This window comes from Salminus brasiliensis, chromosome 12, assembly GCF_030463535.1.
Source record: "Salminus brasiliensis chromosome 12, fSalBra1.hap2, whole genome shotgun sequence".
NCBI lineage: Eukaryota > Metazoa > Chordata > Actinopteri > Characiformes > Bryconidae > Salminus > Salminus brasiliensis.
In genome coordinates, this window is record NC_132889.1 from 5756496 (window position 1) to 5773204 (window position 16709).

General features: G+C 44.1%; 2 protein-coding genes across 2 annotated transcripts; one reads left to right on the forward strand and one right to left on the reverse strand.

The window, feature by feature from the left end:
• Window positions 1-565: 565 nt before the first annotated feature.
• On the forward strand, window positions 566-7454 carry alg1 (ALG1 chitobiosyldiphosphodolichol beta-mannosyltransferase). The gene is made up of 13 exons (XM_072693829.1): window positions 566-849; window positions 1774-1851; window positions 1949-2052; window positions 2154-2302; window positions 2473-2562; window positions 2724-2834; window positions 2952-3073; window positions 4438-4476; window positions 4627-4686; window positions 5273-5383; window positions 5564-5678; window positions 5769-5844; window positions 6821-7454. Exons 1-13 carry the CDS (start codon window positions 576-578, stop codon window positions 6956-6958), a joined length of 1467 nt encoding a protein of 488 aa, XP_072549930.1. The 5' UTR covers window positions 566-575; the 3' UTR covers window positions 6959-7454.
• Window positions 7152-13239, reverse strand: eef2kmt (eukaryotic elongation factor 2 lysine methyltransferase). The gene is made up of 8 exons (XM_072693830.1): window positions 13067-13239; window positions 12908-12973; window positions 11618-11698; window positions 11432-11533; window positions 11181-11314; window positions 10237-10490; window positions 7439-7585; window positions 7152-7302 (listed from the first exon to the last, which is right to left on the reverse strand). Exons 1-8 carry the CDS (start codon window positions 13151-13153, stop codon window positions 7202-7204), a joined length of 972 nt encoding a protein of 323 aa, XP_072549931.1. The 5' UTR covers window positions 13154-13239; the 3' UTR covers window positions 7152-7201.
• Window positions 13240-16709: the final 3470 nt, after the last annotated feature.

Below are 16709 nucleotides of genomic sequence, written 5' to 3' on the forward strand. Positions count from 1 at the left end.
CAAGACTTTTGTGTTGGACAGAGTTGAAATTTGGCCTCAGCCTTGCAGTGAACACACACACACACACACACACACACACACAGTGACAGTGAGCACACGTGCCTGGAGAGGTGGGCAGCCATCGCTGCATCACCCAGGGGGGCAGGTGAGAGTGCAGGGCCTTGCTCTAGGGCCCAACAGTGGCAGCTTGCCGAGCACGGGGACTAAACCCAGAACCCGGTCATCAATGGCCTGGTGCTCCAATTGCTGAACCACCTAATTTTTTTTTTTTTTTATCAAAATAAATATTTACCATCACATTTTATATTTATATTAACTTTTAATTCATTTACATTTATTTCCCCCCCTATTTTAACCCATACATATTGTTGCTGTCATGCAAAAACCTTGCATCTCCAGATTTGCTGTTATATATATATATATATATATATTTATTTTTTATTGGGCCCTCAGCAGCATTAGCATTAGCGTTAGCATTAGCATTAGCATTAGCTCCCCCCCCGCAGCAGCGGCGGCGGCTCCTTTAAATCCCTCCCCCCCGCCAGAGCGCGTCAGAGGCGGGCTAACCAGCCACAATGGCGGACGCCAATGCGGCAGTGGTGCTGGTGACGGTGGCCCTGGTCCTGCTGGGGCTGCTGGCCGGACTCAGCCTGTCCTGGGCGCTGCTGCCGGTGGCCGTGGTCGCCTTCATCTTCGTGCTGGCGCGGAGCCTGAAGGCGCGCGACGAGTCCGCGCTGCTGAACGCCTGCGTGCTCGTGCTGGGAGACCTGGGGCGCAGTCCGCGCATGCAGTACCACGCGCTGTCCCTCAGCAGGAACGGCTACAACGTCACCCTCATCGGGTTCCTCGGTAAGGAGCCGCAGTGACACTGCATGCGGACTCAGCTCGGTGGGCTTCGCGACCCTATAGCGAGACCCGCATTGGCAGTGCACGTGGCGCGTCAAGTTGCAGCTTATTTTTTGTTGTTGCGTGAAATAAGGTCAATGCAGTCACACGATTTATAGGCAGCTGTGCAAGAATGCATGCTTTGGGACTTCGTGCATCTGTTCGTGCACTTCCATGGTACTCAGTGTAGTGGAAAAAGTGCAGTGGTCAGTTGCAATTGCAGTGACCTCCATCTCCCTGTATTGGGATTGCATGCACTTTAGCTCAATAGGAGGTGTTGGCATATGCAGTTGCATGCTGTTAGCACAGGCAATTATGCATGCAGTCCAAGTGCAAGTATAATTGTGCATCACTGTCGGTCATCTGGTGTTTCCATACATGCAGTGTCAAATCAGTTAGCACTGTTGGTACTGTTAGAGGGCCCATTATACACAGATCAAGATGAAGTGAAAGACATTTGGTTATCTTCATCTACAGTGGCTTCATCTGTCTACAGTGACCCAGTCAGTTCTTGAAGATGATGTGTGATGTGTTAAAAGCAGGAAAAGTGGGCGAGCATAAGCCCCTGAGATGCCTAGACAACTGGGTCAGAACATCTCCAAAACATCAGGCAGGTCTTGTGGGGGTTTTTCTGGTATGCAGTGCTCCAAGATAAGATAAGGCAACCAGTGCAAAGGCCACAAGATCATGGAGCACCTAAGGCTCATTGATGCCCAGCTGGTTAACCAGCTTTTGACCAGCATAGTGTACTGGTTCTCCATCTTGGGCAGGTTGGTCATACTTGTAGACCAGCTAAATTCCCTTACACCCAGGAGCTAAGGTGATCAACCAGCTTGGGATTGCATACACATCGCTGCTTCACTCACCCGTATGCTTGATGGGTTCTAGGTACCAAACCTCATCAGGACGTGCTGGAGGATGACCGAATAGACATCATTCCTATTTCGGAACTTAAGGGGATTCAAGGTAATCCAGATTTCATTCATTTATTTCATTCATTGATTAAAAACAATGATCTGCTTGTGGTTTCTGACTTCTAACATCTGCTTCCAACATCTTTCAGTGGGACCCAAAATCTTTCGATATGCCTCTAAGGTGATCCTCCAGTCCCTCCAGCTTCTTTACGTCTTGCTGAAGTTAGAAGATCAGGCGTATATATTTTTGCAGGTATTCGGTTTAATATCCTATTCAGAATCATCATCTCAGCTTCCGTTAGGTTCAGTGATGAGCATTAACGTATCCTGCCTCTGCCTCTGTTTCTCCCCTAGAATCCCCCTGGGTTGCCAGGTATTGCAGTAGCGTGGTTGGCGAGTCGATTCTGCGGTGCTCAGTTCGTGATAGACTGGCACAATTATGGTTACTCCATCATGGCGCTCAGTCTCGGGGAGAAGCATCCCATCGTTAAAGTGGCAAAATGGTGAGATTATAGGAAAGGTTTGGTGAAAAATTAAGTGGCAGTGGTTTATCACAGACCCCAGTGTCTAAAGCACTGGAGTATATAAGCGAGTCTGATGACCGCCAGCTGGTTTCGCATGGATTCACCCTCTTACAAGCAATAACGTTACTTCTGCGTTTTCATTTTGGCAGGTATGAAAGGTTTTTTGGCCGTTTCTCTGATTATAACCTGTGTGTCACCAATGCTATGAGGCATGATCTTCAGAAGAACTGGAACATTAGGTAAGTGCTGCACTTCTAGTAAGCCTACATAAGAGTAGAATGTGGAGATGCATGAATATGGACTTTCTTGAACGGATTGATTGACTGAAACGTTGACTATCCATATATCATACATCCCTACTTTGTGAGGCTGTTCTGACTATGTCATGTTCTTCTCCCAGGGCAACGACTTTATATGACAAGCCACCTTCAATATTTAGAGAAACACCTCTTCATCATCAGCATGAGCTGTTCTTCAGACTGGCAAGTGCTTACCCTCAGTTCAGGGCTTGGTAAGTTATATTATATACAATATTTTTTATATATATATATATATATATATATATATATATATATATATATATATATATATTCCTTTGCTGATCATGTATCATGAATTGTTTCCAAAGTGATGAGACCAGTAAGGAGAATGCAGAACAGACTGCTTTTACAGTGCGCAACACTAAAACAGGAGAAGTGACTCCGGTTGCTGGACGACCTGCACTGCTCCTCAGCAGCACCAGCTGGACTGGTCAGTACTGCCCTGCCACTACATGGAAAATGTGCTATAGCAAGTGTTGCTAAAATTTTTACCAGGATAAAGGATAATGTGATCTTATGTGAAGTACAGAACATAGTGTTAAATATCTACTAGGGATGCACCGATCCATCTTTTTCTGTTCCGATACGGATACTGATACATGAACTTTGCGTATCGGCTGATACCCAATACCGGTCCGATACCATTGTTAAATTAATTACAGTACCGGCAGTGCAAGAAACGGGTTCAGTGACTGGATCGGTCCCTTGGATCAGACTAATTATCCAATACCCGATCCAGCTATTTTTGTTAGTATCAGGGCCGATATCCAGTCCTACCATCAGATAGGTGCAGCCCTACCTACCATTAGTTACGCATGCAATAGCTAACCTAGCTGACTTAGCGAAGCTTCAGCCTTTTGGTCCTAAAGAAACCATGTAGACGTGTCCCCTTGTCAATGTTATTTCTTAAAGGCCACATATGTAATTTTCTTGTACTCGTATTTTTTCATCCCAAGGTCTGCTTATGTAGTTTGTGTGAGTTTATGCACCAAAAATGGCCCGAATTCATTTTACAGCCTGTTTTTATCCCTTAAAATAAAATGCTTTTAAGACATATGATATATGGAATTGAGCTCTGCTCAGATTGGCTGCCCTGTATCGTGTCTCATTCTGATAGCAGTCCAGGCCATAAGACCCCTTAAAACCTCTGCGTAAATAGGTGGGGCTTAACTGCTGGAGGCTGAATATGAGGATATGTGTGAGCGCTGTTTTTGTGGTTTAGTTTCCATGTAAGGACTGTATGGACTGAGGTGGGAACTGAATGTTCAGGCATTATAACTGTGTTTACACATTATATCAAGTTTCAATTAATATAAACTGTCATTTTTAAATAAAAAAACTGTCTGGTGTTGTAAGTAGCATCTTGTGTATATAAACAGAGTGTATAGTGTAGCAATAAGCAGCAGCTAGTGCTCAGGTTGAGAGAATAGTACACAGCTTATCTCCAGAGAGGACAGAATAGTTCAGTTAAAAAAAAAAACTTGTCTCTCCAAAATGGCAACTTTTCAGGAGAAGGAAGAAAAACCTTCTTCACTTTTAGTGGAAGTCAATTGGAAAATATTTTTTATATATTTTTTAAGTGATTTTGGAGAATTTCTTTTGGTCTGTTCATCATTTAAAATTTTTTTTTTTTTTTTTTTTTTTTTTTTTTTGGTGTGACAGGGATAACATGCTCATGGCATGTAATTGCATAGGTGCCACATACTTGCTAATCACTGACTTAGACATAACGGTTGTAGTTATTCATGTTAATGTGTAAAGAACTCAAAATGCCCTCTTTTACTCCCTAAACAGAGGACGAGGATTTCTCCGTTCTACTAAAAGCACTTGAAGGTGAGGTTTTTGTAACTGTATAATATATAATTTTTTTTTTCACTTAAAAAATATTAAAAGTGCGTCTTTCATTAGCACCAATTAGCACTACATCACTGTGTTACAATTCCTACCAAAATGTTTTACCAAGTTTTTGTCTTCTTCCAACAGACTACGAAGACTTCATAAAAGCAAAGGAAAGTCTTCCACCAGTACTGTGCGTTATCACAGGTATAAGTACCAGTATTCGCTTACAATGCATTTCACTGAGTAGAGTCCACCACTTCTTGGAACTGCCCCAGGTTTCATTGGAAAGAAATGAGGTACACGTTCCCTTGGGGGTTCTGGTCCAGGTTGACATGTCTGCGTCACACGGTTCCTGCATATTATTCAGGAGCACATTAATGCTCTTCCATTCTACCACATCCCAATTCTACTGGATTCAGGTCTGGTGACTGGGAAGGTCACTAAAAAAAACACTCAACTCACTGCCATGTTCTTGAAACCAGCGCATGGCGACTTTTGCTTAGAGACAGGTTGCGACATAATGCTGGAAGCAGCCCTTAGAAGATAGGCATGTCTAACTGATGGCCAGGAAGGGATGAACATGGTCAGCAATATTACTTATACAGGTTGTGGCATTGAAGCAATGATTGAGGGACATTTGCCAATCACCCCATTTTACCCCCTCCTGAATGAGATGGTGTACAGGTATTCCAAATGAAGTGCTTAGTGAGTGTCCATTACCAAGTGGTGAACTTTTGATGGACTCTGTGCAAAGGCCTAGATTGTAAACTTCTCTATCCTATATATGCAGGTAAAGGCCCCCTGAAGGAGCATTATAAGAAAATAATCGACTCCAAGGATTTTAAACATGTTCAGATCTGCACTCCGTGGCTCGAAGCAGAGGACTATCCGGTTCTTCTGGGTAAGAGTACAAGTACTATGCCTTACACTTTTGCATGGTCCTCTTTGCATACACTGTTTATAGAACAAATTATTATGACTCCAAACTTTTGCACAGTTATGTACTTTGCCCGTTTAACTGGCTATAGAGTTCTCTAGGTCTACAGTAGTGTCCATAATAACAGCTGTGTTTTCTTCACAGGTTCTGCTGATCTTGGAGTCTGTTTGCACACATCCTCAAGTGGTCTTGATCTGCCAATGAAGGTGGTCGACATGTTCGGTTGTTGCCTGCCTGTCTGTGCCATAGACTTCCAGTGGTGAGTTTGAAACGCTAGACTTTGCATTGTTGAGTGATCAGTGATGAGTATTTAGACTTATTGCTTGTTTTTGTTTTTTTTTCTTCTAAGTTTGGATGAGCTGGTTAAACATGAGGAAAATGGGCTAATCTTCAAGGACTCATCAGAACTCTCACAGCAGCTAAAGGTAAGGAACCGCAAAATCAGTCGCAAGTCAGAGTCAAATCCTGAGTCGAGTCCAATTTTTGTTTTCAATTTGGGTCCGAAGCCTCTGGGTTGTAAGTCTATGTCAAGTCCCATGTCAGTTGGGTACAAGTCCAAAGCAGGTCCTGAGAGTGTCCAAGTCCAAGTTCTGAGTCAAATCCCCAATTCTGAGGCATGAATCCAAGTTAAGTCTCAAGTGTAAGTCAGAGTTGAGTTCGGAAGACAGTCAAGTCGAAGCTTGACCCTCAGTGGTACTAGTCCGAATCGAGTTCAAAGTCTAGTCCCCCATCTTTGAGGGAAGCTTCCCAAGTCTCTAAAGTGCGACTAAGCTTGGAGTTCAGTCTGAAGTCTGTTAAATGTGAGTCAGAGTTGAGACCAGAGTCTCGGTTTTAAGTCCAAGTCAAATCCAAGTTTTACATCAAGCCCCAAGTCTTTGGGACATAGATCCAAGTCTGAATTTCACGTCTCTGGGGTGGGAGTTTTGGGTTGAATTCTGAATATCTGGGGTACGAGTCAAAGTTTAGTTCCAAGTCTTGGGGGTGCGAACCAGAGTAGTCTTGGTCAAGTCCTAAGTCTTGGAAGCGTGAGTAAGAATTGAGTTACGAGGGGAGTTCTAAGTCTCTTAGGTTTGAGTCTTGAGTTGAGTCCCAAGTCTCTGGGCTGCAAGCCCAAGTTGAGTTCTTGGTCAAGGCCCAAGTCTCTGGGATGGTGGTCTGCACTAAAAGCTGTCAGGTTCACCATGGCTTCAGATGATATGAAGAACAAAACAGAACTCGGGTTCAAGTCAAGCCACAAGACCCCATTTTTGCTAATGCCTATAAGCTCCATTGTGGTGGGCCTAATGCTAAATTGCCTTTCTATAGCACCACAGCTCTATATACTCATCACCAGCCCTGATTTAGACTGACACCTTTTTTAAAGAATGCCCACTAATCCACCTCCTGTTCCCATCTCCACAGATGCTGTTTTCAGACTTCCCTAACGAACAGGGTAATCTGAGCCTCTTCAGGAAGAACCTCAGAGAGAGCGGGCAGCAGCGATGGGACGAAAACTGGGACCACAACGTCCTGCCATTATTCAAGGAACACTGTGACTGATCAGCAGCAGAACAGCTGCAATCCGGTCTTTGCACTCACCACAAATGGACGGTTTCGGTCAGGGATTTGTACAGGGTATAAAATGACTATTAAAAAAAATGTCTAAATGTCCCTCTTTGGGGTCATGAGCATTCCAGGAATTCCATGGGATAAGACTTGAATATAAGAGCAAAAAGCACATTTTCCATGTAAATAAGATGTAAATAAGCACTTTAATAACAAAAAGAGATTTCGACGGATAGATCAACAGTGTAGCTTGAGCATTTCTATGGTGGCAGCTCGGGTGTAGGGGAAGATGTGCGCGACGGGGTGTGTAATGACGAGGTGTTTTAATCCAGCCTTTTCTGTACAAGGAGAAACAAGATTTTATGTTTTGTTCATGGACTATTTTGATGAATGCTGTTATTATTATTATTACAATATTAGTAGAGCATTATTAGTGTTAAAATGGATAGAGAAATATATTGACAATAAACTCACCCAGTTCATCCCTGAAGCAGTCGTATGTCCTTGGGTTGCGAATTGTAGAGGCTATATAAACTTCAAGATGTTGCTCCTTCTTGAAGACAAGAAGCTTAGCCAGCAGCCTCACCAGACAGCCAATAATATCGGGGTCATAAACCACATCTGATCCAGACATCATTATAATAGTGGGTTAAACCAGCAGTGCACATATACTCCAATACATTTTTGTGGGGCTCAGAGTGGTCAGAGGCACTGCCAGTTGGTTCAGCAGCCAGAGCCTGAGAGAGCACAATTCTTACATGTTCATCCCAAGGGTTAACTACACACAACTGCATCAGTGTTGGTGTAGCATAGGGGATAACAACACGGCCCTCCCTGCGGCAGACCAAGGTTTCAATTCCCTGGCTAGGCGAGCCACCACTCTACACCAGTAAGAGTCCTTGGGCGATACTCATAACTCTATGTTCTCCTACATGTGTAACATGATTCTGGGTAAGAGTGTCCACTAAAATGCCATAAATGTTAAAGTATCACTTTAGACCAATCGGAAAAGGTTCTGTTCTTCAGATCAGGCTACTGTCAGGTGAGCTATTGCAATTAATAACATTTAATGAGGACTGATTCTGCTGAATTTTTGAACTAATTCAATGGTTAACATACTCTGGTGTGATCTGGTCCACTCAACAGGAATGTACATTTTTCTTCATAGTGGTGGTGGGAACCAGAGGTCATGACCTCTACTACATAAATCTACTCATTTTACTGACTATCCAAAACCACCAGATAACCTACACTTGTTTATATGAATGAATACAAATATTTAGAATATTTTAGGCCTAAAACCTTTAGATGTTTTTGTATTTCTGCATGAATTCAACCAAAAACTTGATCAGAGTTTCACTTCAAGTCCTAAAAATAGATCAGGTGAACCAAATTAAACATATGAGATAAAAATATCAGACTTGGTCTTTTATTTATTGAGGAAAATTATCCAAAATCACAGAGCTGAGAGTGGCAAAAGCATGGGGACCTTTAGGATTAGCAGATCATATGAAGGTGAAATTAGAGTCAGATGTTTTCAATCAAAGGGATGACTATCAGGTGTGAGTGGGCACGCTACATAATTGCAGAAGCGTATCATGACACTAACAAAGGAGATTTCTGAGGACCTCAGAAGAAGCTGTTGATGTTCATGAGGCTGGACTCCACCAACCCACAGTCAGACAGACTGTGTACAAATGGAGGAAATTTAACACCATTATTACCCTCCCCAGGAGTGGCCGTCCAACAAAGACCATTAAGAGCAAGTCTGTGAGGTCACAAAGGTACCCAAGGTAACCTCTAAGGCATTTCTCACATTGGCTAATGTTAATTTTCAAAGGTTCACCCTCAGGAGAACACTGAACAACAATGGTGTGCATGGTAGGGTTGCAAGGGGAAAGCTGCAGCTCTCTGAATAAAACAGTGCTGCCTGTCAGTAGTTCTGCAGTTCGCTAAAGATCACGTGGACAAGCCTGAAGGCTGCTGGAACAATGTTTTGTGGATGGATGAGATCATAATTTCATTAAGTTGCAGAGAAAAATAATGCAGTCCAGCATAGACGCCTTATCTTGTCTGTGAAACACTGTGGTGGTAGTGTCATGGTTTGGGCCGGTTTTGCTGCATCTGAGCCAGGACGGCTTGCCATCACTGATGGAACAATATACTTTAAATTACACCAACAAACTGCCAGGAAAATGCCAGGACATCTGTCCGTGAGCTAGATTTCAAGAGAAAGTGGGTCATGCAGCAAGACAATGAGCCCTATTTTAGCGATCTTTTGGCGGGCTGTCAACCAGCTTGATTTAGGGCGTATTGGTGTGTCTTTGCTATTGTAACGGTGGGAAAACTATGCCTCTACGTCCCCTAAATGAATCATGAGTGTAACAAGCAATAAACCAATCAGCGTGTCACTCGCTGTTCCCTTTAAGAGTCAGGTGTGGTCTGACTTTGGCGGGTTGCTATTTCAGTGGTGTAAAGCGTGGGGGGGTGTAGCAGCGTTGGGCTGTACGTGCCTGTGTTGACAATTCACTGCCAAGACAGCAACGAATGTCAGACTGTTGTTTTTGGTCGGTGGAGCTCCTGAGTTTTCCTCATTTCGAGACCACCACACCCATCAGCTTAGATATATTCACAAGCAGCGCTGCTGTTTAAACAACGTAGACTGAAGGCATGAAAATGGACTGTCGGGGGGGGGGGGTGTAAGTTAGAAAGGAGCATCGCAACACGCCTTTGTTGTGGAAGGACCTAAAGCAAGCAGTTCATGGGAGGAAATCCACCATAGCTGAAGCTGATTGGATGGAGGAATAGACTGAAATTCCACCAAGCCGATGTGCAGGAGTAATCAACACTTACCTGAAATGTATAGTTACAGTTATTGCTGGAGGGTCAGGGTCACACCACATACCGAAAAGCAAAGGTTCACATACTTTGGCCACTCACAGATCTGTAATACTGAACAATTTTCATCAATAAATAAATCCAAGTCTAATATTTTTGTCTAATCTTTATTCGGTTCTCCTGATCTACTTTTAGAACTTGTGAAAGGAACTTGTGTGAAAATCTGGTGAGGTTTTAGGTCAAACATCTGCAGAAATGAAGAAACTTCTAAAGGGTTTTCAAACTTCCAGCACCACTATACGCAGACAGGCACAGACAGTCTGTCTGTGTGTGTCTATATCACAGACGGTCCTTAATGAATGCTCCTACACAACCTGTAACCTCTCCAGGTTTATTAGGTATAATGCAGAAACCATCAGATAGTATCAGTTTACCTGCTGCGATGACCACGTCAGCTCCGATCCTTTGCAGCTGTTCGTCGCTCACGCTTTCCCAGACCAGCTCCTCCACACAGGCGGATACTGATTTTGGGTTGCCATGTTCAGTCAGACCATTGTGGTGAACATTGTTTCTGAGTCTCTGGAGAACACTTTCATGGCAGTCGCTGAAGACGTATTTTGTGGGCTTGCAAGCCCGGCACACTACAATGCCAGTGAGCCCTGCTCCACTGCCTAACTCCAGCACAGTCCTGTTGGAAAAGTGGAAAGAAGAAAAGCTGATGCACCTCCACAGATTAGCCCATCACTGCCCTGAGTCTTGAGTCGCAGTACCTGCATACTACCCTGTGCCTGGTCCTGTATTCCTGTGCCATCCTACGATACTACTCCTGTGCAACGTTGCAGGTTTATAGCATTATAAAAAACATGCAGGAAGCTGTAAAATAAATTAACTGAATTAAATAAATCCGATTTAGATGTGTCCAGGATGACTCATTCTAAAATAACTGTGTAAAAAATGTGCATTAATAGACAAAAGTATTGGGACACCTGCTTACTCATTGTTTCTTCTGAAATCAGGGGTATTAAAAACAGGTCTCTCCTGCTTTTGTTGGAGTAACTGTCTTCACTGTCTAGGGAAGAATGCTTTCTACTAGATTTGACCAGGAGCATTGCTGTGAGGATTTGATTGCATTCAGTGACACAAGCGTTAGTGTCGTGAGTAAGTTGAACGATTAGCATCCCAGAAGTACAGGATGGAGCACCACCATCATTCCAGAGAACACAGTTCCACTGCTCCACAGCTCAATGCTGGAGGGGCTTTACACCCCTCTAGCCAACGCCTGCTTAGCATTAAGCATGGTATCAATAGGTTCATGTGTATCTGCTCCAGAGAGTCCTATTCTTCTATTGGCAATACTTCTGTCCATGTTCTGCTGTACCTGCCAGCGAAGACGTGTGGGTTTTCCAGTGCCCATTCAGACAGGTAGAGAGCAGCTTCCCAGGTGACCAGCCCTGTAGTGCCCTCCGAGATGAACGCCACGTTCTCTTCCAGACTCACTGGCTCCCCGGAAGGCTGAGCCGAAATGTAAATGTTAATTCTTGCCCAATCGTTTTACAGACACATTTTACCATTTCTGCATAGTTACATTAATAAAATGTGCACAAAGTATTTGCCATGCCATGACCATACCAGTAAATAGGTCTTATAACACACTGGCTCCTCCTCTGCACCCACAACCTCAGCCAGGGCATCGTACAGCTCATCCAGTGGCTCAGCAGCAGTCCGCTCATGCTGCAACACAAAAGAAAGGACATCCAATCAACTGAAACATCACCCACGTGTTTTTTAGTGCTTCCTGGTTTGTGAAAGACTCACCCTTTTGATCAGCTCTAAGAGGAAGAGCCTCCTGTATCTCACTGACGGAGGGGTTTTGCAACAGATGGAATGAAGACATGTCTGTAAAAGAAATGCTTGTCATTTTTTCACATAAAGTTTATTTCAGTATTCAAACAAAACTGAAAACATTTTTTTTTTACATTTTTACCCTGGATGGACATCTAATAGTGCCCATTTGAATTGAGCCCATTCTGATGTGAGCACCAGGTTATTGATCACAGGGTTATTGGTTTAATACTCATGGCTGGTAAGCTGCAACTGTTGTACCTTTGTGCAAGGCACTTAACCCTCTTAGCTCCAGGGGTGCTGTAGCCTGGCTGATCCTGTGTACTGAGTTATTGGACAAAAGGTTATGGGTTCAATACCCCCTTGGGTCGCAAAACAAGGGTTACTGACAACAAGGTTGTAGGTTTGATACTTGAGTTCACAATGCTGCCACTGTTGGACCTTTAAACAAGGCCCTTAACTCTAACGGTTCTAGGAACGCAGTAGCATGGTTGACCCTGGGCACTGGTTATTGGGAGTTATTGGACGCAGGGTTAGAGGCTCAATATCCGGGGCTAAACTCCTATTGTTGGGCTCCTAAACAAGGGTTATTGATCACTGGGTTGTAGGTTTGATACCCGGGTTCACATTTTTTTTACATTTACATTTTTATGGCATTTAGTTGACGCTCTTATCCAGAGTGACTTACAAGGTTACTCCCATTACAGAGGAGGGCCAATGCAGTGTTAGGAGTATTGCCCAAAGACACTTATTGGTGTAGCGCAGCATAGTCACCCAGACCGGGAATCGAACCCCAGTCTCCCACATGGTTTAGTAGCTCACTGGCAGGTAATAGTGTAGCCCTTAACTCACACTACTCCAGGAACCCCATAGCATGACTGACCCTGAGCACTAAAATATTGATCACAAGGTTATGAGTTCAATACCTGTGTCTGCTAAGCTGCAACAGATGGGCCTTAGAGCAAAAATTACTAATCACAGGGTTGTAGGTTCGATACCCGGGTTCACTAAGCTGCCAATGTTGGACCTATGAGCAAGCACCATTACAAGGCTGACCCTGAGCTCTGAAATATTGATCACGGGGTTGTGAGTTCAGTACCTGGGTTTGCTAAGCTGCCAATGTTGTGACCCACACTGGTCCAGGGACACTGTAGCCTGAATGACCCTGGCTGTCTAAGATGGGAGGTGTGGCTTGTGTCAGGTGGCTTGATTAATATGCACAGGTGAGTTTAGAAAGTAAGACTATTGGCTAAGATACCTTACCTTTTTTAAAATGTCCAAAATGACACCAGACGGTTCTGACGAGGCCTTGAGCTCGGTTTCTAAAGCCTAAAACACAAAAGTCAGAGCAGGGATGTTGATATTTTGACCATAATGACAGGATAACACCGGAAAGCTGGACAGTGGCTCTCACTGACTCACATCCCATTGAAACGCGTGTAAACGACACATGGCGAAAAACGACGCCTGGAAACGGTCAGAAACGTCTTCAGCGGTCTTGCAGCTCATCCCGACCTGATCTTCAAGAAGCTGCAGAGTGAAATACCAGCGACATGAAGATCCACGGCCACTGCACCCACATCTACACGCTCCCCGGTCCCGGAGCGCACTTGTAAACACAGCACACGTGTGCAGCCGCCGGGCCGGAGTGTGCTGTAGCGCCACCCACCGCACTGGAGTACATGCCAGTCCATTAGAACGCATATAACGAGCGCCATCTGCTGCCCACATGGCGTACAACAACTGCAGAAGTCACAGGCCTATGCTAAGCTGGAAAATGATGGCTGAATCATAACAAATGCTGCAGAGAAATTCCAGCTCAGTGCCAGCTTTAGCTGGTTACTGGTTTTCAGAGGGTCTAAGCTGGTCCTTTATGGTCAAGGTGGTGGAAACGCTGGTCATCCAGTTAAGTCTAGTGTGACGGTTAAACCAGTTAAACCATCAGACATCAGAAATAAAAAAAAAAAAGATGGTTAACCAGCTGACCTAGGTTGCTTACCAGCATCCTGTTGGTCATACTGGTGGATCAGTGACCGCATGGGCAGCTAGACACTGAAGCACCAAGTGCTAGCTACCTTCCCATGTACACTGCTATAGGATGTATAGGATGATTTATGCTAATTAATTGATTTGTAATTATGTAATTATGTATTTAGTATAGTACACATGCAGTGAATAATAGTACGGGGTAAAAAAGTAGCCTGAGATGAAGTAGCCTTCAGATTCCTTATACTGTTCAGACATCTGGCTCCTTCCACCACGTTCCTTTCCCCGTTGTTAAAATATTAGCACCCCATTGTTAATGTTTGGTGAAGCCTCTCCTGCTTATTGCTTTACAAGGTTGGAGAACCCTTGTTGAGGGTTCTTGGGCCCCTCCTCCATGCAGAACGTCAGTGCACACCACCGGTTTTTAATTGGGATCAGATCTGGAGACTGAAAAGTCCATTTCAACAACAATCACATGTTTAATCAGAGTGCTTAAACCCCACGGCGTCACTGCTGGACTGAGAACGGTCCACCAAACCAGAAACCATGTCCAGCCTGGGCAGCGTCCTGTGAGCACTGATGAAGGACTAGAGGATGACCAACACCTACAAACTGTGCAGCAGCAGATCAGAGATCTACTGGGTGGAACAACTAAGTAGATGTGTCTGATAGAGTGGACAGTGAGTGGACACTGTCGGGCCCACTCGGACCACCAGCGCACCACATACTACTAATACACTCGCCACCACTATGTCATGTCATGTCAGTGTCACTGCAGTGACCCACTACCCAAATACCACCTGCTCTGTGGTGGTCGGTCCTGTGGGGTCCTGAGCACTGAAGAACAAACGGGGTGAAAGGAGGGTATGCAGAGAAACAGATGAACTACAGTCTGGACCTACTGCTCCTATATGGGAAGTGGAGCTGATCACATGGGCAGGGAGGTGGTGTTAATGTTATGGCTGATTGGTGTATATACTCTACTAAAGGACCATGAAAAACAGCCATGTGTTAATATTGGGACACATTGTGACACAATTGTTGGTAAGCTAGAGTTTGCGTTGCCTTTGGTTTCCCATGACTGTCTTATGACAGTGTTTCAGGCACACACACACACACACACACACACACACACACATTGCAGAGAAGTTTCCCTTTAGAGGAATCTCGCACATCGTTATAAAAGGAAAGCCATTTCAGCTGTTAGGCCTCGTCACTACTCCATAAAATGTAGCGAATTTGACCACTGAATATTTCCCGACCACAGCCAGCATGAGGTAAAAGGGACCCAGTAAACAAACTGCATAGCCAGACTACCATGACCATCAATCTGTCCAGTTGGGTCAATTAGAACCGCCACTCCTCGCTGTCCTGAGTCCAAAACATGTGAGCCATTCTGACACTTCGCTATCAAATGCAGCGTCCCTGTTAGTAATAACCTTGATTAACAAGTGCCATTAACAACTCTGCCGCATCATTAGCGGGACGTCTCTCTCTCCTATTACCGCCATTGACGTACACAGCGGTGCCACAGCTGTAACGGCCTGACTAGCGGGGTTTAATTAGGGACGTCCCAATCCAGTTATTCTGCCCCCTAACGGATTCTAACGCTGAGGATCAGCCGATACCGATCCGATCTCAACTTTGCGTTTGTATAAATAATCCAGCCACACAGTTCAGATTAGCATGTGCTGCTAATTAATCCAACATCAGACATAATCAGACATTCTGCACTGATTGATGTAGTTTAGTCGAGACATTTCTGAAAATCGCTGGTTTATAGTGTTTAATATCTGATAATCCAGTCTGACTCTCCTCCCTGACCAATCAGCTCCCAGCTCCTTTACAACACTGCAGTCCGATCACTTCCTGTGTGGGTGTGTGTGTGTCTGATGTCTGTGGTTGTTGATCTACTGGTGTGAAATAGCTGGTTTATAGTGTGTGAATGTGTTGTGCGTGATTTGGGTTTCTATAGCATGTGTGTGTGTGTATTAGCATTAGCGTTAGCCTCCACTCGGTTCTGAATGGGTTCTTCAGTGCTGGTTTATAAACAGAGGAAGGTGAGTGAGCGGTTCTCCGGTTCTCCGGTTCTCCCGCTGGTAAAACAGAGCGTTTCAGTGAGAGTTTTAGAAAGGGTCAGATATTATGGTCTGTTTTTATGCTCCACTGGAAAATAGCTCCACACTGTAGACTCTCAACTCCTTTATTTACCTTCTGAGAACGTCTGCACTGCAGACGGATGGCTGGGCAGTAATGTTGGATTATGAAACACCAAGGTTCAAACAAAGAATTGGAACCAGATTGTACAGGGATTAAAATATCCAATACCCGTCCATTAAAATATGCCTGGATCGGCCCTGATCCCGATCCACTGGACATGGGAACATCCCTAGTCTTTATGGAACCAAAGAACCATCTTTGAGCGATCATCACCAGGACCAAGAAGAAGTGGCCAAGAAGGTGAAAGAATGTTTGAGAAGTTTCACTTTGTCTAATATTACATTTAGTTTAAACATCTGATAGCATTCACCAACTAGTTTACAACAGCAGGGAATATCAGGAAGGGGCAAACCCAGGAACGTTCAGCAATGTTTTTTCATAAGGTTCCAGGAAGGTTAGCCTTTAACGTTACAGGAATAATGTTCTAGGAACGTTCTGAAAACATAATAATGTTTTCTATCATAGCGTTATGAGAACGTTTCTTACACAGCATTCCCAGTTTGACTAAAACTAACATTATAGAAACATCTGAAGTAACTTTCCCAAAACCACAATTTTATATTTAAATCGAAACTTTTATTCTTGTCAGGGAACTAACGTAGCTACCATAAACTGTAAAAACACACAGTGAACAGTTATCCTATAATAAGTGGCTAACTTTGTAACATAGTAGTTAGTTGGTTGGCTAGCGTAGCTAGAAGGCCCCGAACAATGGTCGTCCCCAACATCGGCCACTTTCGCGCAGTATGCATTGCCAATTCTTTGGGTGAAATTAAAAAAACTTAAGTGTCCGCCTTAGAGAGACATTTAAACTTTATTATTGCATAAAAATCACATCTGACAACAATATGTAAACATC

Bases quoted from the DNA above. Each gene is read 5' to 3' on its own strand.
- alg1 (XM_072693829.1), top strand. From the start codon at position 576: ATGGCGGACGCCAATGCGGCAGTGGTGCTGGTGACGGTGGCCCTGGTC. The intron at 2,053-2,153 runs GTATTCGGTTTA...TTTCTCCCCTAG, and splicing joins AGGCGTATATATTTTTGCAG to AATCCCCCTGGGTTGCCAGG. The intron at 5,679-5,768 runs GTGAGTTTGAAA...TTTTCTTCTAAG, and splicing joins TGTGCCATAGACTTCCAGTG to TTTGGATGAGCTGGTTAAAC.
- eef2kmt (XM_072693830.1), bottom strand. From the start codon at position 13,153: ATGAGCTGCAAGACCGCTGAAGACGTTTCTGACCGTTTCCAGGCGTCG. The intron at 12,974-13,066 runs GTGAGTCAGTGA...TTTGTGTTTTAG, and splicing joins TACACGCGTTTCAATGGGAT to GCTTTAGAAACCGAGCTCAA. The intron at 11,315-11,431 runs GTATGGTCATGG...ATTTCGGCTCAG, and splicing joins GTTATAAGACCTATTTACTG to CCTTCCGGGGAGCCAGTGAG.